This window comes from Aegilops tauschii, chromosome 4, assembly GCF_002575655.3.
Source record: "Aegilops tauschii subsp. strangulata cultivar AL8/78 chromosome 4, Aet v6.0, whole genome shotgun sequence".
Classification (NCBI taxonomy): domain Eukaryota; kingdom Viridiplantae; phylum Streptophyta; class Magnoliopsida; order Poales; family Poaceae; genus Aegilops; species Aegilops tauschii.
Window position 1 is genome coordinate 403455836 of NC_053038.3, and position 22498 is coordinate 403478333.

The following is a 22498-nucleotide window of genomic DNA, read 5'->3' on the forward strand; positions in this document are numbered from 1 at the left end:
GTTCATCATGAGCAAACTAATTTCAACAGAAAGCAACCTAACATAATCAAAGTTCACATCATTACAAGCGATTCTGCATGGCAAGCAAAATAAGTTCAGCAAAAGCAAATGATCACAAGCAAACTAACGATACATAAGGAAACAACATAAAGCAAATTTGATGATAATTCTAAAATGACGCTGGCATTGGTGGCTCTTTGGCCGGCACCATCTTCTTCTTCACCAGTCAGCGTCTCCCCATCCCCAGCTGCTCCTGGCGTGCTTCTTGGGGGGCTCCTCCTTCTCCAGCTTTGCACGACGAAGCTCGTCCTAGGTGAGGGTGATGTGGTTCCATATCTCATACGATGCGTAGGCGTCCTTTGCCGTGTACTCGATGTGCCTCATGGACAGAGGCAGGGTGGCCCAGCGCTTGTGCTCGTCGTCGGTGATCTTCTTCTTCATGTTGTTGTAGTAGTCGTCGATGAGCATGCCGGAGACGTCTCCAAGGGAGTCCAACTCCTTGGTTGCCTCGGGCACCCTCCACTCCTTCTGGATGTCGACGAAGTTGGCGACCTCCAGATTGACGCGCTCTAGCCTTTTTTGTCGCCGTTGATGGATAAGCCTGCAAAGGTGTACCTGGGGTCGGCGAGGAAGTTGTCGAAGACGGTGCACCTTTCAGCGGCGCTCAGTTGGAAGAGCAGCGCCGGGTGTTTCTTGCCGGTGCAGAGTTGGCAGAGGGCGGGTTTCTGCGTCGCTTCAGGCTCGTTGTTGTACTCGAGATCAATGCCGACGATCTTGTGGCGCTGGAGGCTGAGGTGGCACTCGTACTGCGCGAGGGTGATCGCCACCTACTTCTTGTCGTTGGTGTGGATGACGTGCAACTTGGTGTTGCCGTGGGCCTCCACGTCCTTGTACTCGTTGGCGAACTCCATGGCCGGTAGTAGGGCTTGGTGTTTTGCGTGGAGATGGATGTGATGGAGCGATTTGGTGGCAGCGCAACGGATACTTGTGTTGTTGTGGATGAGAAGGCCTATGGCAGGGGTCTGAATTTAAGGGGAGGACGCGGGGTGGGATGGCCGCATCGGATGAACTGCACGATCTCGCTGACGATGCGGTTTGTGCAGATCGTGGGTTGGTGTTGCGTCTGTGATCGTGGGCTTGTGGCGATGGAACCGCTCCGATTGGGTGGTTGTATGCGAATGTGGTGTTTTTTAACGTGGTTTTTTTATCAGTATATTTTTTAACCACCACTTTCTGTGCGAACGGTCATTTTGTGACATTTATATGTATCCTGCGTGATAATGAAACTGCATTGGTTATAGTTCTGCACTGCATCGTGTGCAATGGAGAACTGCATGTTGTCTACAGGTGCTTACTTCACAGTATTTTTTGCGTGTCCTTGCTGTAGCCCCTGAATAAAGTACAATGTATTCCGCAATTTTACGAGGTTTTCGTTGTGTTCTATACCGTGTATTTATTCATGTAGGTAATCCGGAACTAGATTGTTAAACCGTACTGCTTCGTGTAACGAAATGCACTGCATCTTTCTAGTGATGTGTACTGCATCTATTTTTTTGCCTGTACTTACTGCAGTCCCTGTACGGGAGGGGTAGGGGGGTTTGGGGGGCCCATTTTTTTGAAGTTATTGTTTTTTCTTAGTGGGCCTTGTTGGGCCTGTGTTCGTGGAGTGAAGACGCATTGGGCCCAAGTCGGCCTGGGAGCACGGCTGGTTCCCGGTGCGTTGTGTGTGGCCTAATGTTTAGTCCCACCTCGCCCACGGAAGGCGCGCCCGACCTATTTATAAGCGCTGGCGAGGCGGCCGTATTGAACTCCTCTGGTTACTTATTTGGGCGCTTATACCCGGCACTCGATGCTCTATGCTCTCTGACCTGTGGGCCCATGTGCGCCCGGCCCCATGCATTGTGGCTTAGAACGGCTCGCCTACGGTGGGCGCAGACCTACTACGAGACTGGCTGGGGCCGGATGCACCTGTGGTTTTCAATTTTTTTCCTTTGTATTTTCTATCTTAAGTATTTTTTTTCAATGTAGGGGCATGCACTACTTAGCAAATCATCCGTGCACTGCATTGATCAGTGTTCTGTACTGCATGTGCACGCATTCCGTACTACACATGTTTTGCGCTACATTTTTGTGCACTGCATTGGTAGGGGTGTGCACTGCTTTGTTGCCTCTATGCACTGCATTCGTCATGGTCCTATGCTTCAGGTGTACACATTTTGCACTGCGTGCATGCTTCTTTGTGCTAAAGTTGTGACTGGTTATGCAAACGCTGCGGACTGCATGGCTTACAGTTAAGGACTACATCAGGTGCACTAATTCTGCTTTTGTGCACTGCGCGAAAGTGCTTTCTTTGTGCTTCATTTTGAGCATGTACTGCACTTCATCCACACATATAGTGAACTTCCTGGTAAGACTTTGAAGAACTGCACACATAAAATGGTCTGTGGATTATAATTTTTCAGAGAATTATTATTTAATGATCTGCGGTTAGTTCGTGGGAATTTCTGCAGTCTAAGTCTTTGTAGAACTTCCTGGTAAGACTTTTTTGTTTTGGTAACATAAACATTATTGATTATCCTTCATTCTTGGTAACGTAATTTTCATTAACTGCTCTTTAATTTTTAGTTTTGACCTTTTTGCATTCCTCTCCAATAAATGTAGGCCAACTTCTACCCTTCCTTTGCAGTTCATTTCTCCTGTAGCCGCAACTCCTCTCCTTTCTCTAGCCTCTCTTTATTTTTTACCTTTTCTAGGTTTTTGTTGCGATGGCTCCAGGCCCCTGCGCGAATCTCTCCTGCTGCGGGCATGGTTGTGGTGTGCCGACGCACTGTGATTGCTCAGCTTGCTCACAGGCCCGTCGTGCTCATCGTGGTGGGAAGGTATTGTGCCGAGCTGGGCGAGCTGAGCAGCTTGCATATGGCATAGTATTCATAGAAGGATTGGATATGGGCCACATCAACGTTTCTGCGTTCTATTCCGCCCTGCTTCGTCGTGACCTTGGCCGCACAATTCCTTTTGTCCATCAGTATGCCAACAGATGTTGAGACTCGCTACAAGAAGGTAATTTTCGCTTGATCTGATTTTTTCTTTGTTTTTTTTGTATAATTCCATACTAGTCTGAACTTCTAGTTTTTTAGGAATGTACTTATTTTGTTTTATTGAAGTGTACTGCACTTTGTACTTATATCTTGTTTTTATTTCTTTGCTTGTGTGCATGGAGCTCGTGTTTTATTTTGCATGGTTACAATATGTGAACTTCTTAGATACTAGATGAGAAGTAATAGTTTCCACAATTTTCCCCGCTTGTAGGTTTTGTACTACATGCAGGTAGTCTCAAGATCTTCATAATAGTTGTAACTGTACTTCTTGTTTGCAAGTTCCGCACTGCACATTAGATTGCGTTTAATCTGTACTGCTTTTTTGCAGAAAATTCCCCAACGAGATGTTAGGTATCTCCGGCTCAAGAAGAAGGGAATTCTCCAAGTTGTTCTTGGTAATGGACACCTTAAACCAGCCAAGTACCGTGTAGGCGTTGACGGGCGGCTGTGTCTGCAGAAAGGGTGGAAGGAATTTGTCATTGATAGTGGCCTGAAGTCTGAGCAAGTTGTTGTCCTCAACTTCTTTGAACTCGAGGATCGTACGGTTAGAATCACGTTTGACGTGATTGGTTAAGGTTATGAGGTTGATTTTGTAATAAGTACTTTTGCGTGTCGAACGCTTCATCTTTTCGATGTGTTTTGTAATAAGTACTTTTGTGATCTGAACCGCTTCAATAATTATTCCGAACTTCGTGCTGCCAGTGAGCTAACTGCATTTTTTACATCGTTTTTGGTTTAATATGTGTCAAAGTTTTACTCTAGACTGCTATATATATGGTATACTATATACACCATTTGTCTTTAGATGGTTTAGTTGAATAACTCATAGTCAGTGGGAAATTTGTGTTTACACAAAATTTAAACTGATACATAAGCCATACACATAAGCAAACTACTTTGCATATGATTAATTTATTGAAGTTCATCTATTTCGTCGTTAACCTGCTGCTTCTCCGCGGTGACTCGAGCATGTCTAATGTCGCACTTTCTTTTATTTTCCGTGGCGGTGTTGCTGGTTCTTGTCTCTGCACCGTTGTGTTTGTAGTCCCTCGCGTTCTGGTTGATGGTGGCTTTTGTTTTTGAGTGATGTGAACTGCATCCTTCTTTGCTCCCCACGTGCTGGTTGATGGCTGCTTTCGTTTTCCAATGATGTGAACTGCATCCTTCTTTGCTCCCCTCGTGCTGGTTGATTGCGGCCATTGTTTTAGAGTGATGTGAACTGCATCCTTCCTTGCTCCCCACTTGCTTGTTGATGGTGGCTTTCGTTTTCCAGCGCTGCGAACTGCATCCTTTTGTGTTCCTCCCTTGTTTTTTGAAAGTGGTGTCGTTCTCGGTTGTTTCTGTACAGCAGCATTCCCTTGTGGTAGTCTTGTTGGCATTCTTTCTTCATGTTCTTCGTCCTCTTCACTCTCTTCTTCCTCTTCCTCAACTTCATCATCTATTTCTTCATAAGGCACTGCTTCTTCAGTTTCTTCATGTTCTTCGTCCTCTTCACTCTCTTCTTCTTCCTCCTCTTCTTCATCTGCTTCTTCATAAGACATTTCTTCTTCAGTTGTGTCACCATCTTCTTGTTTGATTTCATCTTGTTCGTCTTCCTCATTTTATGATCTTGTTCTTTTGGGGCAGGTTCTTGAATTGTGTCTCTTCCTCTTTTGCAGATGCTACAACGTCTCGGTTTCGTCCATTTCTTAGTGTTGTGAGTGGAATTTCTATTTGGTTGTGCATCGCCATGTCCTCATTTTTCTTGTTCATGACTTTTTGTACATGTCCTGGAATTGTGGCCGCTGATTTCATTACATGTCTTGCACCTGTTTATTCCCAGTGGGTGACCATCACTGTCCAGCTCAGGCTGTGGCTTACTGTTTTTGTCATCATTTTTCTCCTTGCATGCAACCTTTTTCTGGGTTGCGTCACCCCCTTTCTTCCTTCCTCTTGTGTTTGAAACAGGAGGTGGAAGAATTGTTTCTTTTTTGATAGCACCAGTTCTGCTGTGTTCGGTATTTTCTACTTGCTCGGCATTATTGTCATGCTCGGATTTCTCTGCTTGCTTTAGTTTTGCTGCTTCTTCTTCTTCTTCGTTGAGCACATCAACTTCCTCGATCAGTGCCCTCATACCAGAGAACGCTCTGTGGCACCCAGCGTCGGACCTTGTCGCTCTGTTTGCAAGGTCCATTGCTGTTTCTGTCAGCAATTTTCTACGGCAAAAAAGCGATGTTCCATCTGGTGTTGTTTGTTCATAATCTCTTCTGTCAAACGTCGCATTTGATCTTGCGTTACGGGTGTATCTTTTCATGATGTACACCTCAGGAATCTTGAGTACTCTCAAATGAGAAAGCATGCATAACACATGGACGCAAAAGAGCCCTGCAGACAACACATGATTTCTTTGTTTTGTAAGTGAACTGCATGAAATTAATAAACATATATTTTTTCGTTATTTGTTCATTTTAAAGAAGTGAACTTCATTTGGTTTTGTGAATTAGTCATGCATGTGGACTTTTTAAAGTCCAGTAAGTGAGCTTTCGTGCATGACTATCAGAAACTAGAATTTTTTGTGATAGGAGTCTCACCTGTGTGTGTCTAGAGTTTGTGTTCACATTCGTAGACACCTTTCTATTCATCGGTGACCACTTGGAAATTATGCCTTGCCCAGTCAAATGCATCCGATCTGTTGTAGTGGTCTACGAGATACTTTGTCGGGTTCTCAGGGCACCGTTCTACTCTGAATGCAGTGCTACGGTAGAGTGTTTCTTTAAAATCTGCAAACACTGCCCTTGTATACACTTTTGATAGCCGAACTTCGAACCCAAACTAGGTTGTTGTCTTTACCTCTGACTGCATGATCAGAAATGCACTATTACGAACCAGAGAAATGAAAAAATTGTTTGTTTCTGTAGTTATATTTTTTAGCAGTTTTTGATGGACCTTTTTTGTTTACCTCATTTGCTACTGTCTCTGCGTGCTCGACGGCCATCCTGGTCTGAATGCACTTGTCCATCTGCTGAGCAAACAGATGGAGATCATGCTTCTCTTTGACAAAGTTTTGCTTCAGTATGCGGTTCATGCTCTCGCTTCTCTGCGTGGAAGTCATCCGAGCATAGAAAACTTCCTTGTAGTAAGCCGAGATCCACTCGTGCCTGCCTTCCCACAGCGAATTCATCACTTTGTCATCTTGCAAGTTGTATCTCTGAATGAGGTCCTTCCATGCTCGTTCAAATTTTGACGGCATTAGTGGGTGGTTGAGCACCGCATTGAGATCATCCTTGAGTTTCTCGTGCGCCTTATACAGCAAGGCGAGGTGGTCTTTGTACTTCTTCATGATATGCCACCGACACAACTTTTGCAGAGTATGTGGGAGGATAGTTTTTAATGCTGCCTTCATCGAAGAACACTGGTCTGAGAAGGCACAAATAGTGTTTTTTTATTAAGTTGTTTGTGTGTGTGTGTAAGATATATGGAAGAAATATAAGTGCACCAAACAAACGTAAGTATGCAGGGTTTTTTTTTGTACCTGTGAGGACGCAGATTGGCGGCTTGTTGTTCATACACCTCAGAAATGTTTTGAAAACCCACTCGAACGATGGTATTGTCTCATCTCGCACGAGGGCAACAGCAAATATGGTGCTCTGTAGATGATGGTTCACTCCCACGAAGACTCCCAGCGGCATATGGAATTTGTTAGTTTTATACGTCGTGTCAAATGTAACGCAGTTTCCAAAATCTTCATACGATCATTGGCAACTTGCGTTGGCCCAAAAGACGTTTCTTACACGGTTATCTGCATCAACGTCATAATCATAGAAGAACTCTGGGTTTATCTTCTACATCTTCTCGAAGAAATCCAGAAGTTTCTTGACATCATCTTGGGACTCTTCTCTGGCAAACTTTTGTTTCCTGCATTTTCAAACGCAATGCAAACTCATCTCATCAAACAGGAAATAATTACCGACAGGATGCTCAAGCGATATGTTCTGTGATGTGCTTACTTGTTTACCCAGTGGCAGCTAGTATGTCCCATGTACTGCAGACCACCGGACATACGCGACAGCGTTGACATCATCGGAGCATGTGTGTGGTTGTCTAGTTGCATGTCTTTCACTAACTGGTCTATCAAAGGATCGTCTTTTTTGTGCGATCGCTTGTGCAAAAGTATCCCGGAGCTTTCCAGCATCTTGTGATTGTGGTTGAGTTCAACCATTTCTATCACAAATTTGTCGTCCTTCCTCTTTTTGACTCTAATCATTGCCTTGCCGTCAATCCTTTTTGATGTCTTCTGACATTTCCTTTGATAATCTGACACAGTCTGCTTATGCGTCCCTTCTCTTGAGCAGACAATGTAGGTATTTGTCCTGTGTTGTGCCCTCTGGTGTATGCCAAACCCTGCACGTCTTGCATAATTGTTGTAAAAGTCCCATGCCTTGTCGTATGTGGTGCACTTCATTCCAGCGGCAGGTATGAGGTTCAGCGGCATGTTTTTATCCTGCATTAAGTGCAATGCTCTATGACATAATTTGTTATGTTCTGTTTTTGAAATCCAAGGAGTGCATACGAGTTTAAAAAAGCATTGCAGTGTTCCTAAGTTTTCAGAAGAATCCAATGTATTAGATGCTAGGTCAAACCTCACAAGAAATATCAGTGTGCACTGCAATGTTATCTGAATGGACTGCAACTATTATTATTATTTTTTCAGAACATAAACTTACATGTGTGTAGAGTCGTTCACCCGATGGTGTTTGCAGCTCGCCGGGTTGTATTGGACATGGCGGGGTATAGCAGATCTGTGTAGTTGAGGATCTCGTGGAGGCAATAGTGAGGAGGATTTGTACCTGCTGTTGACTTTTGACCGAGGCACCGTTGGTGGTCGCTTTGTCGAAGTTGATGCAGCAGCTCTGCTTGGAGCTCTGTTTTTCGGTGCAGCAGGTGGACGCTGAACTCTGTTTTGGGGTGCAGTAGGTGGACGTGGTGGTAATCCAGTGTTGTGACGATGTCTCAGTGGATTAGTTTGAAAATTTTGGAGCGGTGGCACATCATCATCATCTGCTGCGACATCGTGTTCAACTGCATCATCATTGTCTGTTCGGACATGCTGTCCAAATGTAGTGAACTCGTGCTTATACTCTGGGTTGAGAACTGCTATTGGATCATCTTCATCGTCGTCATCTTCATCCTCCTGTCGGTGAGTGCCCTCCCAGATGAAGGTGACATCGTCGTCATCCTCGACTACCTCTTCTCCCTAGAAAAAATCCTCTTCCGGAGAGTAGTGCACCCTGTTTGTTGTCGTGGAGAATCCTCGAGGAATCTCGGGGGTAATCCAGCCAGTATCTCTTTCAGAAGAAGCTTTACTCTTCTGAAAGTTGTTGTCCCTGGGTTGTCAATTATGCGCGGCATTTTGTATCTGCTGAACGTCATTTCCTGCACACAAAATGATCGAGCTGCATTGTCAGGCAAAATGAACTGAATCATGCAAACTGCAATGTGTTACAAATGGTACTGCGAAACTAATGCATGCTGACTGCATCACCCTGCAATGTGAACTGAAGTAACCGCACTGCATCGTTGTCTGTAATGAACCTACACAAGCGTACTGCATAACCGAGCAAGTTCACTGCATTTTCCCCCACAACGAACCGAAGCAACCGCACTGCATCGTTTTTGTAGGCGTACTGGACTACGTGTACTGCTTTGTCTGGAATAACTAAACTGATATGGTTGAGGAAGTGTACTGCTTACCTCGTGTTGCAGTGATTTCTTGCGTTTGCAGGAGGAAGTTCTCTTCTCGTCCGTCTGCACAACTTTCGCGTTCGCCTGTGCAGTCCACTTGCCCTTCAGAAGTTCATGAGCAGTCTGGACGTTGCTCAAGGTGAACGGAGACGGAGGATTGGCTCTGAAGGTCGTTGCAGACTTAATCCAAGAAGCTGCCGTGGATGAAGGACCTTGCGCACAGTCCTCCTTGCTCGAATTGGTTTGATGTCGAGGCAGCACCAATCCACATCTGATGAAGTACAGCTAATTGCAGGCCCAGAGGAGTTCGACGGCGGCGCTACCGAGCTGCTGCCGTGGAAGAAGGCCGATATGCTGGTGGGGGAGGCGTTGCTCGGTTGCTGCCGCAGAAGAAGGCCGAGCGGCGATGGGCGGCGGCGCTGCTTGGCCGCTGCCGCGAAAGAAGGCCTGGAGGGGAGGGGCGGCGTCGCTGCCGGCCACTGCCGCGGAAGAAGGCCGGGATAAGAGGGGTGGTGGCGCTCCCAGGCCGCCGCCGCGGGAGAAAGCGGGGAGGGGAGGGGCGACATCGCTGTCAGGCCGCCGCCGCGGAAGAAGGCCGGGATGGGAGGGGCGACGGCGCTTCCAGGCCGCTGTCGCGGAAGAAGGCCGGGAGGGGAGGGGCGGCGGCGCTCCCAGGCCACTGCCGCGGTAGAAGGTCGGGAGGGGATGGGCGGCGGCGCTCCCAGTTCGCTGCCGCGGTAGAAGGTCGGGAGGGGAGGGGCGGCGGCGATCTGGTGGGGGATGTGCAGAATAAGGATGGTGTTATTAGAATAAGACTCTTAAGGGGTGTTATCATAATAGACCCACCCTATATATATATATATATATATATATATATATATATATATATATATATCAATTAGGCTACAAGCGTGTACTTGTTGGTGAAAGTGTTGTCCAATGGGAATTATATTTTGTATTACTCATGTAGCCTACAAAGTCTGTCGCACAGCCTTGTAACTTCTTACCCCATTTCTAAATTTGTACTAGTCCTCTATACCATATATTGCACTACTCGTACTACTACCTCCCTCCTGGTTTACTGGTCCCCTTCGTAATTTGTGTCAAATTTTGACCATAAATTTCACTAACTAAATGTTAATGCATGTCACAAAAAATTATATCATTTTATTCGTATTTGAACATAGTTTCCAGTGGAATAATTTTCGGTGACATGCATTGACATTTTGTTAGTTAAACCTATGGTTAAAATGTGACACTAAATACGACTAGTAAGCAGTACAGTAGCGGTACTAGTATACGTCGGTCAAATTATTCATCATGTCCTCGCATTGAATTGACATGACAACACGATGCGCGTGAGGTGACACAAGAATCCCGACGGTGTGTTCGGGCATTGTGGACTTCAGATGTGGAGTACTACCACTTAACTATCGAAATCTTTCATCATTCAATTAAAACAGACGATTTGATCATACATTGAGTACCATATAACTGGAATTAACCGATGCAACTCCAAGAAGGATTGGCCGGTGCTACCGGCTGGCGTCAAGTTCGATCCCACGGAACAGGAGCTGATCGAGTACCATGAGGCCAAAGTGAGTGCTGACAGCGTGAGATCTCACACTCTCATCGATTTGTTCATACCAACCATCGACAGCGAGCACGGCATATGCTACACCCATCCTGAGAAACTTCCAGGTAAGACACCGATCGGTCGTCTACTTGCACAAACATATTCCCTTGTTTATAGCTCTATTTTTCTTTTTAGACGCAGACCTAGCGAAGCAATTACAATTTCACAGTTAATAAAAAGTGAAACAAGTGACTCCAACATGCCAAAGATGTTATGAAAATGGCAACTACGTACACTAAAACCTGTATTCGACAATACTGCAGGTATCACACTGAGTGGCCTAAGCAAGCATTTCTTCCCGCGCAATTCCAGGGCGTTCAAAAGGGGCACGTGGACGCGTCGCAAGATACAGTCGGAGTACGGCACACACGCGATGTGGCACAAGACCGGCAATACCTTGCCGGTGATGGTCAATGGCCGGCAGACGGGCAACAAAAAGGTTCTGGTGCTGCACACCAACAAGAACTTCGACCATTCCCGCAAATAAAAGAACTTCGACCAGCAGAGGGCCAACTGGGTGATGCACCAGTACCACCTCGGGGACCTGGAGCAAGAGAAGGAGCGGGAGCTGGTCTTCTGCAAGATTTTCTACCAGACGAACACTAGGGCCAGGAGTAAAAAGATTATAAGTTAGTTTGGTATTGGTACTTGTACTACCTTGTCGTCCGCAAGTTGGTATTGTTGTTAACTCCAACCATCATGCCGAGGGTCGATGTGGATATAAAGCTGAATCATTTGTTTCGAAACGAACTTTCAAGCACCTGATTTTTATTTGATGGGTAGCATAAGCACCTGCCGTTCGAATTCCCAGTTCTCCAATTTTTTTGAAACAAGTGCATGCACATATTATCACGATGAAAAAACAATATACCTGTTGCATCCCAGTTATCAGTCTGTACTTGTAGAATTCTCTCGTTTATTGAGCAGGTATATTGTTTTTTCAGGCCGAGCAAGTTTCAACTCGGTTGTAGTCTGCCCAGGCTTGGTCTTGTTTTTAACAGGCCTAGCCCATGACGACAACGGGGCACAAAGATCCAGCAGGTATCTACTGGCTTCTGGCCCGCCAGCGTTAGTTATATTTTGTCTTACAACATCCGCAGGCAGTTTTTTTACTGAATCAAACACACAGCCCAGTTCTATTTTCCTCTTGAAACGCCATGTCCTAGTTCCATTTTCTAATCTCTACCTATAGTTTTTACTAGTTCATATACACGTATCATTATATTGAAAATACATAAAGTTCCCTTTTCATATTTACATCCTTATTTTTGTTGTTGTTTTCCCTCCCAGCACTGATTTTTTTACCACTGGTTTTCCCTTAAACCAACTCAATTGTCCCACGTCTTGTTTGCTTACAAAAACAAAACAATTTTTTGGCAAATCAATAAGTTCTTAAAAAAATGCTTATCATTTCAGGATTACAACAGTTCGGACTCCACCGAAATATGCAAAATGAGGTTGAACTTTTTGACCGTGGTCCTGGGAAGAAAATGGGCTGTAATAAATTACTTAAGAATTAGCAAATGGGCTGCAAATTATTAAAAAATAGCAAATGGGCTCTATGTTGTCTACCACATATTTGGATGCTGACTTGTGGGCCTCCTAAGTTCATGCGTACACAAGGTTTCTCAAAAAGGAAACTTAGTCAACAATCGACTCTACCAGCGTCAGACCGTTAGATGTCAATCTAACGGCAATCGTGCTTCAATCTCTGATCTTCCTGCTCCAACCGCCCAAACCAGCGCCGGCGGAACCACCTGCTCCCGCCTCCCGTGGCCGGCTGTGCTGCCGGGCAGGCCTCACGGCCCCACCATACTCGCATCCCTGCCCTGGCTATCCCTCTACTCACCCACACCTCCTGTTATTTTCCGGCGACGGCAGCCGAACCAGTCAACCCTCGTACTCCCCACCGCGTGGGCAGTCACTGCTGTGTCTTCCCCGGCTCCGTGTCATTCCCTTCGTAGGCCTTGCCATCGTCCACCGCCCTGGTGCTCTCGGCGCGGCGTGGTCAACGAACGACATCCATCAGAAGTGGACTGTACGTGGAGAGGCTGAAAGCTGGGTCCACGGCCGCACACAAGGAAATGCCTCATTACGCACAAAATAATGATTCCTCCACCTGACATCTGGGAAAAACCGAAAGGGCCTCTGTATTTCGCGAAAAAACATTCCAGCCACTGACAGCTTAGACCCACCAGCTATATCTTCGCACGCAAGGAAGTGCTTCCTTATTACGCAAAAAATGAATACTCCCCCTACTAGCTAGGACCCAGCATAATGGGAGGCTGACTTGTGGGCCTACTAAGTTGAGGGGGACGGAGGGCTTTGTCAACTTAGTCAATATGAACGATTCTAGCTCCAGTGATCGTACGATGTCCATCCAATGGCCATAGTGCTTCTTCACCTCTGGTCTTCTTGCTCCAGCCGCCCAAACAAGCGTCGGGCGTGCCGCCTGCTCCTGCCTCCCGTGGCCAGCTGTGCCGCCACCGCTGGCCATGCCATCCCTCTATACTCGCCCACACCTCCTGTTATTCTCCGGCGACGGCATCCTCACACCGCAGTCGAAGCAGTCAACCCACGTACTCCCCTCCGTGTGGGCATCCACTGCCGCGTCTTCCCCAGCTCTGCGTCATCCCCTTCCTAGGCCTCGCCGTCGTCCACCGCCCTGGTGCTCTCGGCGCGGCGTGGTCAATGTGGTCAACGAATGACTTCCATCAGAAGAGTACTGTACGTGGAGAGGCTGACAGCTGGGTCCACGGCCACAGCAAGGAAATGCCTCCTTATTACACGCAAAATAATGATTCCTCCACTTGACAGCAGGGACCCACCGGATGGGCCACCGTATTTCGCGAAAAAAATGTTTCCCCCTGACAGCTGGGACCCACCAGCTACATCTTCGCACGCAAGGAAGTGCGTCCATAATACGGGCAAAAAAAGGATTTGCCCCCCTGACTGCTGGGACCCACCAGCTACATCTTCGCACGAAGGAAGTGCCTGACAGTCGGGACCCACCTGGTCGAAGCGTACGTAGCATTGTCATTCTCGTGGCGAACGTGTATGTACATACTGGTCGATCTGTCTGTCTGCAGGCTGCAGCGATGAACCGTGGCTGTGTAAGGAAGGGCACGTGTCGTAGTAGAGGCGTGCACATAGCATGTACACGTACGTACAGCGGCCAGGGTGCAAGAAAGTAAATACGGCCACGTACGTACATACGGGCGGGGTCTCGAACGCCTACTCGCGCATACATACGGCCAGGGCTCGCGTACATGGCTGGGTCGGAACGGAGAAGCCGCGCCATCGTCGTGATCATGGGGAGGCAACCGGCTGGGTCGGAACGGAATGCGTCGTCGTGTTCATCGGGAGCCAACCGGCTTGGACGGAACAGCCGATGGAAACGAGGCCTGGCGTACCGCAGAACGGAGCAAATGGCCTTGTGTTCGACCGGCCATGGTCAAAACGGGATCCCGTTCATCGGGAGGGGTCTGACGTACCGTAAAACGGAGGAAACGGACCTCCTATGGTGGAAACGGGGTCCTGTTGATCGGGAGGGGTGTGGCGTACCGCAAAACGGGACTCCACGGGATACTGTTCATCTCCACCGTCGACCTGCTCCAGCCTCCACGGGCAACTGTTCATCCACCGTCGACCTCCTCCAGCCTCCACCTGCGACTGTTCATCCACGGGCTCCTGTTCATCCAGCCTCCACCGCGCGCTCCTTCGCCAGCTACTGTTCAACCAGCCCTCTCCACGGGGTCCTGTTCAACCACCCCTCCACGGGCTACTGTTCATCCAGCCCTCCACCGGCTACTGTTCAACCAGCCCTCCACCGGCTACTATTCAACCAGCCCTCCATGGGGTCCTGTTCATCCACCGGCTCGATCGATCGGGTACTGTTCATCCAGCGGCAACGGCCTCTACTACCACGGGTTCCTGTTCATCCAACCCCCACCGGGAACTGTTCATCCAAACCCCCCAGCAACGCTCACTGTTCATCCAGAGGCAGCATCGATCGGCTTCAGTTAGCAGCAGTAGCGAAGGAATCACTCGAGTTCAGTTAACAGCAAGGGATCGATCGATCGCTCGGGTTCAGTAATGCGTAGCCTGCAGTGCAAACGCTCGGGTTCAGTTAGAGCCCAACGCCTCGGTCGGGTTCAGTTAGAACCCAACACCTTGCACACACGCGCGTACGTACGAGAGAAACGTGCATCGCTCGGCCCCCGACCACCCACCGTAACCGGGAACTCCCCGATATTTTCCTCGCCCTCGCTTCTACCATGGTTTTTTCCGTCATGGACGGCCCAAAGAATATCATGCAGCTGCGTCTCCGGCCCGCCCAGGACGAAAAGCCCATTTTCTGTCATGATTTGTCATAGAAGTAGGACCCCACCACATCTATGATGATACCGGGTTTTGTCACAATTATCGTCATAGAAGTGTCATAAGTATGACAGAAAAAAATTGTTCGGCCCAAAATGTCACGGATGTGTCTTTTTTTGTAGTGCTAGTCTTGAATAGTTGAGATACAAGGTGCATGACACGTCCTTCCCACACACACACACAACATGCAAATGGGTTCACAAGCTTACTAAAATGCAAATTAAGAACCAATGCTTGTGACAACCCATGGTGAAGATAGAAAATGAAAGCCTCATCAAGACGAGGGATACCAAAGGCCTCGTCAAGACATGCACGAGGAATCTTCACCACAAAAGAGTGCAACGAGATAAGAGCCGCACTCAAGGCATACACCTTCACGGAGCCACCAAAGAAATAACATGAGAAATAATCGGTGGACGTGAAAGAAAGGGATATATAAACTAGATATGCAACTTCTCTCAAGTGTATAAGATTCTAGGTAGATGAAGATCATGATGATATCAATCCACAAAGAAGGATGTACACACGAAATAGTTATAAAAAGGAAAGAACAAGATATCCACAAGGAAGTCATAAATATACAAATAAGATATTTGCTTGAAAGCATAGCACATGGCTAGATATGGTCTTATTGTATATAAATGAAGTCCAATCACATGAACATCAAAGACATCACAACTAGCAACAAGAGATCATTGTTGGGATGCTTTGAGAAAGGGAACAAGTATCACAAGAAGGAATGAATTACATGACATGATACAACCTACGGAAGGTTGATGCAAGAAATGTATGCATGACGCAGATGATGATACTTGTTACCGAGATATCATTGGAGTGATGTAGTAGATACCAATTGAATGTAGTAGATAATAGTTCATTGATCATCCTAGCTTGACTCCAATAAGCACATGGTGACACCACCTTCCTTGTGAGTGAGCCAAACCTCCAATGCATCTCCAATTGTTCCTAGAACAACAACATAAACAAAATGGTACCCAAACTCATTGGGACCAATAGAGTTAGAAACACCAATACATAGGACAAACTCCACATACATATGTGCATATACATATGAAACTAAATTTCATGCACATCTCATCCAAATTGAGACTTGGTGGAGTTTCCCCTATATATTGGGTCAAAGAAAGAAAGCATGCCAAATAAAATACATGAGGTAAATATGCATGCTCGAAACTTTCAAGGACCGAAACCAAATGAAAAATAAATACCAAGAGAAAATAGGATACCAAAAGGAGAAATAATCACTTGGAAGATATCAAAGATATATCAAGGAGTGAGATATCCATCGATACACACAAAAAGAAAGATATCGAACTCCCAAAAGAGAGGATGGTTCCAAACAAACCAAGCCCCTCTACAAAGTTTCATGATGGCACAAAGTACCAAAAAGAAACGGCTTGCCTTCCACCAACACACACTTGATATGGATCACAAGATGAGTGTTCTATAGAAAATAGGATAGCTCTGTCGGATCTCGGGTTCCGGCAAAACCCTTAAGGTTCGAAATCTGGGGTGCCTGCGAAGATCTCTCCCTCACACATCACGCCCTCACACGCTTCGCGATCGCTAGGCTAGCTCGACCAACTCGCAACACAAGGGACACAAGATTTATACTGGTTCGGGCCACCGCTGTGGTGTAATACCCTACTCCAGTGTGGTGGTGGTGGATTGCCTCTCGGGCTGAGGATGAACAGTACAAGGGGAAGAACAGCCTCCTGAGGAGAGGTGTTCTTGTGCTTGGTGAACTTGAGGGTGTGTGAGGATTGCTCTCGATCCGTTTTGCCTGTGGTGGTGGCTAGTCCTATTTATAGAGGCCCCGGTCCTCTTCCCAAATATTGAGCGGGAAGGGATCCCACAACGGCCAATTTAAAAGGGGACAGCTAGTACAGCTTATCCTGACAAAAGTAGTCTTCGCCTGCCAAAGGCTCTGGTGGTGACGCCGCCTTGGGCTCCACGGTGACCTCCGTTTTGCCGTCCTGCTGGTCTTGGTCTCGTTGCACCAATAGGGAAACCTTTGCTTGACGCCTCGGTACTCCTCGCCTACGCATGCCTCCTTAGCACCAAAGAGGAAACAAGGACACTGCGCGCGCTGGCACTCGCCTAGCGCCCGCCTGGTCTAGATCGTCATGGCTCACGTCACGAGAACCTCGCGAGGTTTGCCTTGCCTTGATCTCTCCGCCCCTTGCGAGCCAGCCTGGTGAGGCCGCTCCCGAGGAGGTCTTGTGTCATCCGCCTTGCGAGGCTTGGCCCCTCGCGAGGGTCTTGAAAGCTTGTTGGTGAAGATGAGCCGTACGGGCCCGCTCCCAGAGCCACACCGTGGGCCGCAGGCAGGCAAGTCTGGGGACCCCCTTCCCAGAACGCCGACAGTAGCCCCGGGTCCAAGGCGCGCTCGGACTTGGCTTCGAGGCGAAGCCAAAGGGCAAGTGCGGAGTGCCGCGGGCCCCCACAGCCTGCGGCCTTGGTCGACACGTGGCGGTTGATTGGACGTGGGCATCTCCGCTTCCCCACGTTGCCTTGATACCTGCCTGGCTAGGCGGCCACCGCAGTCTACACGGTTTCTATTGGGGAACGTAGTAATTTCAAAAACATTCCTACGCACACGCAAGATCATGGTGATGCATAGCAACGAGAGGGGAGAGTGTTGTCCACGTACCCTCGTAGACCGACAGCGGAAGTGTTATCACAACGCGGTTGATGTAGTCGTACGTCTTCACGATCCGACCGATCAAGTACCGAACGTACGGCACCTCTGAGTTCTACACACGTTCAGCTCGATGACGTCCCTCGAACTCCGATCCAGCCGAGTGTTGAGGGAGAGTTTCGTCAGCACGACGGCGTGGTGACGATGATGATGTTCCACCGACGCAGGGCTTCGCCTAAGCTCCGCAACGGTATTATCGAGGTGTAATATGGTGGAGGGGGGCACCGCACACGGCTAAGAGATCTCAAGGATCAATTGTTGTGTCTCTGGGGTGCCCCTGCCCCCGTATATAAAGGAGCAAGGGGGAGGCAGCCGGCCAAGGGGAGAGGCGCGCCATAGGGGGGAGTCCTACTCCCACCGGGAGTAGGACTCCTCCTTTCCTTGTGGGAGTAGGAGAAGGGAAGGGGGAAGGAGAAAGAAGGAAGGGTGCGCCCCCCCTTCCCTAGTCCAATTCGGACCAGACCATGGGGAGGGGTGCGGCCACCTTTTGAGGCCTTTCTCTCCTTTCCCGTATGGCCCATTAACGCCCAATACGAATTCCCGTAACTCTCCGGTACTCCGAAAAATACCCGAATCATTCGGAACCTTTCCGAAGTCCGAATATAGTCGTCCAATATATCGATTTTTACGTCTCGACCATTTCGAGACTCCTCGTCATATCCCCGATCTCATCCGGGACTCCGAACTCCTTCGGTACATCAAAACTCAATAAAACTGTCATCGTAACGTTAAGCGTGCGGACCCTACGGGTTCGAGAACTATGTAGACATGACCGAGACACGTCTCCGGTCAATAACCAATAGCGGGACCTGGATGCCCATATTGGCTCCCACATATTCTACGAAGATCTTTATCGGTCAAACCGCATAACAACATACGTTGTTCCCTTTGTCACCGGTATGTTACTTGCCCGACATTTGATCGTCGGTATCTCGATACCTAGTTCAATCTCGTTACCGGCAAGTCTCTTTACTCGTTTCGTAACACATCATCCCGCAACTAACTCATTAGTCACAATGCTTGCAAGGCTTATAGTGATGTGCATTACCGAGTGGGCCCAGAGATACCTCTCCGACAATTGGAGTGACAAATCCTAATCCCGAAATACGCCAACCCAACAAGTACCTTTGGAGACACCTGTAGAGCACCTTTATAATCACCCATTTACATTGTGACGTTTGGTAGCACACAAAGTGTTCCTCCGGTAAACGGGAGTTGCATAATCTCATAGTCATAGGAACATGTATAAGTCATGAAGAAAGCAATAGCAACATACTAAACGATCGAGTGCTAAGCTAACGGAATGGGTCAAGTCAATCACGTCATTCTCCTAATGAGGTGATCTCGTTAATCAAATGACAACTTATGTCTATGGCTAGGAAACATAACCATCTTTGATTAACGAGCTAGTCAAGTAGAGGCATACTAGTGACACTCTGTTTGTCTATATATTCACACATGTATTATGTTTCCGGTTAATACAATTCTAGCATGAATAATAAACATTTATCATGATACAAGGAAATAAATAATACTTTATTATTGCCTCTAGGGCATATTTCCTTCAGTTTCCTTCCCCTTGTTGCGGCGCGCTCCCCCAATTCTTCTGCTTCCTCGAAGCTCACCTCCTTCCCCCAATCTGATCTGAGCTCATCTCTCCCATCGCCATGGCGCTGGATCAGATGGAGAAAGGGGAGGAGCCCCTGTCCTCCGCCGAACTACATCCGGCCATTGAGCCCGCCGTCGGCAGGTCGCTGGTGCTCAACCAAGAGGCCATGGACAAGGTGCGCCCCATGCTCGCCTCCAGCTTCAATGAGTGGGGGAAAACGGTGGCCTGGCCTGCATCTCGAGCTCGCGTCGATAGGACGGCCACCGAGGTCCCATTCTTCATCGACGCCCTCTGGGCCGGCCTGGTTCCTCCTTTTTCTACCTTCTTCAACGCAGTGCTTGCCCATTACCAGATCCACATGCTGCACCTCGATCCTCAATCCGTGACCCTTCTCGTCGTCTTCGCCTTTGTTTGCGAGGCCATGGTGGGCATTGCTCCTTCCGTGGCACTTCTCCGCCACTTCTTCTCGTTGCACCTGACTGGTCCCCGACAGACCTCGGGATGCCTGAGCTTCCAGGCCGTGGCGGCGACAGCCGACACGGGGATTGACTTTGAGCTTCCGCCATCCACGAGCGAGTTTCGGACGCGGTGGGTATTTGTTGATGTCGGAGTGTGCAGCCCCCTGCTCTCTTCTCCGTCGGTGCCCGCCATTCCCAACTCTGGTTGGTGCCACCAGAGGCTCACTGATCCTTGCCGTGTCCCCGTCTGGCTCAGGTTGAAGAGGCTGAAGGACCGCGACGTGACTGCGCCTATGGTGGTGCGGGAGTTCGTCCGGCGCCGAGTCGCTCCACTTCAGCGACACTCTCGACCGATGTGGGCCTTGCTCAGCAGCAATGACCACATGAGACTTCAGGAATCCAGGCTCCCCCTTGAGGCACGGCGAACGGTGCTCGAGGTCCTGACAGGCGTCCCATTGCCTGACGACTTTCCAGGGAAGAGTTGTCTTCTGTACCGCTGATTGAACAAGGTGCAATTCGTGGAGCACATGCCCTCCTTCGATGAGTGGGGGCTGCGTCCAGCCGGCCTTGTGGGGCCCCGTGAGAACCCCAACATCGTGGTCCCTCTCCTTGCCACCAGCCCCGATCTTGCCCCAAGAGTGGGCGCTGGGGGGCAAGCACTGTCGGAGGCCGGGGGCGCTGGTGCGGATGCATCGATGCTGCCTGAGGCTTCCGAGGCGTCATCCTCGGGAACCCGTGATTCCCACGCCGGGGCGGCAGCTAAAGGGGCAACGCAGCCCGCTGCTCCTGAGGTCGGAGCTCCCGAGGCATCAGCAGGTCGTCGCGTGCCGCTTCCCTTTCTGACGGTTGGTTCCCCAGGATCCCTTCCGCCAAGGCCACGGAATCTCCTGAGAAGCAACCTCCTCTCGCTTTGCTCTCTTCGCCAGGTTCAAGCGCTGCGAGCCCGCACGCTGCCCCCAGCGCGAAACCAGCCCAGGTAGCCAGCCCGCCTGCCGGGTGCCTTGAGCTCATGCCTACGCTAACTTCTCTTGGTGGCCTTGTTTGGTGTGTGACCAGTGTGCCAAGGGCCCCTTCCCTGATCATGGACGGCGGCTGGTTGGCTTCGGTCCTGGGGTCCCCTTCAGGTGGCGGGTCTCCGTTTGCTCGGGCCTCTCGTGAGGCCTGGCCAGCAACCAGGTGGGTGCCAGCCCCCAGCCCCCTGCTGGGAGGGGTTGAGCCTCTTCGGGCCTCCTCCGTGGCCTCTGCGGCGGAAGACGGAGTCAGCAACGTGTTCAAGTCGGTGCAAGGAGGGAGCGTCGTCCGCCATGAGCTCTTTCGGGAGGCGTTGGGCGCAATGAACCGGCTTGGTGAAGAGCTCGTGAATGTGGATGCGTGCCTCATGGCTGAGGATCTTCGGTTGGCGGAGGAGCAGCATAAGCTGAAAGTGGCTATCAACCTCGGGCACCACCAGCGCGAGCTTGATAACGCGAAGGCCGAGGCTTCCCTCGCAGACTCGCGAGAGGCCTGCTCCCGAGCTCAGGAAGAGGCCCGGGAAGCAGATCGCCGTCGCGAGGCCACGGAGAAGCACGCGTGGGAGCTCCAAGCCTGGAGTGCCTCCTTGGAGCAGCAAGTGGAGGCACACAGAGCCGCCCTCGCGTTGTTGAGGGGAACACCTGCCGAAGAGGAAGAGATCCGGAAGCGCGAGGAGGCGTTGGCGCTGGAAGCCATGGAGCGTAGCCTTGAGCTCGAGCGACTGGAGACGAGGGAGGGTCAAGTTGCCCAAGCGGAAGATGTTGTTGGTGCGCGCGAGGCCAAGGCCCAGGAGGAGATCAATCGCCGGGTGGCCGAGGCCCGCACGGATCTTGAGGGTAGGCACGACCTGAAGTTGAAGCTTGCGGAAGCTGAGGCTGCAGGTAGGACTGCTGCCCTTAGGCCTAGGTTAGCTGAGGTGGAGCAGCGCGAGGAGGCCACCGCAGCCGCCCTGGTCTCGGCGCAGGCGGAACTGGCCTCCGCCCACACCGAGCTGCTCTCTCTTCAGCAGTGGGTCGCTGATGCCGAGTCCGTTGCGCGGCAGAGCAGGGAGGAAGTGCTCGAGCGGCAGACACTGGAGCGCGTGCACGCCCCCATGCTTGAGGGCCTCAGGAACAGGGCCAACTCGGCGTTGGGCCATATCTGCGATGAGAACGCCCCTCATCCCCGCACGACCGACTACGCCAGCCATCTCCGCTTCTTCACCGACGTGGTGACACGCCTAGAGAATCATTCATAGAGGGCTCGCCAGCTTGTTGAAGAGAGGAGCCGCGGTCTGCTGAGGCGCGCGTTCTCCCGCGTCTTCAGCCACCTCCAAAACACCTACCCCAACTTTGATTTTGATGCTGCCATTGCCCCTGTTCCGGAGGCCATCCGGGATGACCTGGCGCGGTGGGTGGAGGACAATGTGGACGCGCTGGTCAGGGCCTTCACTTCCGAGGACGATGCAGTGGTGGTCGCAGCGGATGAAGGTGATGTGCTTGACGATGGTGACGGTGGCGCTGGTGAAGGCGATGGTGAGGCTAGCGATGATGACAGCGACGCCAGCGACGCGCCTGAGGGCGACCCAGGGGACGCGGCGAGCGATTTGTCCGACTGATCCCGTGTTCCCCTGCTATTTATCCTGCACACAAAGCTCGGGCGCGGCCCTAGAGGTTGTAAGAGCATTTTGGGAGGGGGGGCCCTCATGTAAACAGATTACTATCCCTATTTTGAGCCAAGCTGAACATGTGCCTTCATATGCTCATGAGTCCCGTGGCGAGCTTACTGTTGTAATTTACCTTGACCTAGGCGAGCCCCGCACCGGTTCGGGAGGTTGCGCGCTCCGGGAAACTCCTGAGAATCCTGTCGACACGCCCGAGGGGG

General features: G+C 49.8%; 2 protein-coding genes across 2 annotated transcripts; both read right to left on the reverse strand.

Moving 5' to 3' along the window:
• Positions 1 to 309: 309 nt before the first annotated feature.
• LOC141021918 (uncharacterized) lies at positions 310 to 911 on the reverse strand. The gene is made up of 3 exons (XM_073497772.1): positions 832 to 911; positions 616 to 789; positions 310 to 574 (listed from the first exon to the last, which is right to left on the reverse strand). The coding sequence occupies exons 1-3, from the start codon at positions 909 to 911 to the stop codon at positions 310 to 312; spliced, it is 519 nt and encodes a 172-aa protein (XP_073353873.1).
• Positions 912 to 3402: 2491 nt separating this feature from the next.
• On the reverse strand, positions 3403 to 6766 carry LOC109732938 (protein FAR1-RELATED SEQUENCE 5-like). Its single transcript, XM_020292150.1, has 4 exons — positions 6610 to 6766; positions 6037 to 6494; positions 5928 to 5933; positions 3403 to 3549 (listed from the first exon to the last, which is right to left on the reverse strand). The coding sequence occupies exons 1-4, from the start codon at positions 6764 to 6766 to the stop codon at positions 3403 to 3405; spliced, it is 768 nt and encodes a 255-aa protein (XP_020147739.1).
• Between the last annotated feature and the right edge of the window lie 15732 nt (positions 6767 to 22498).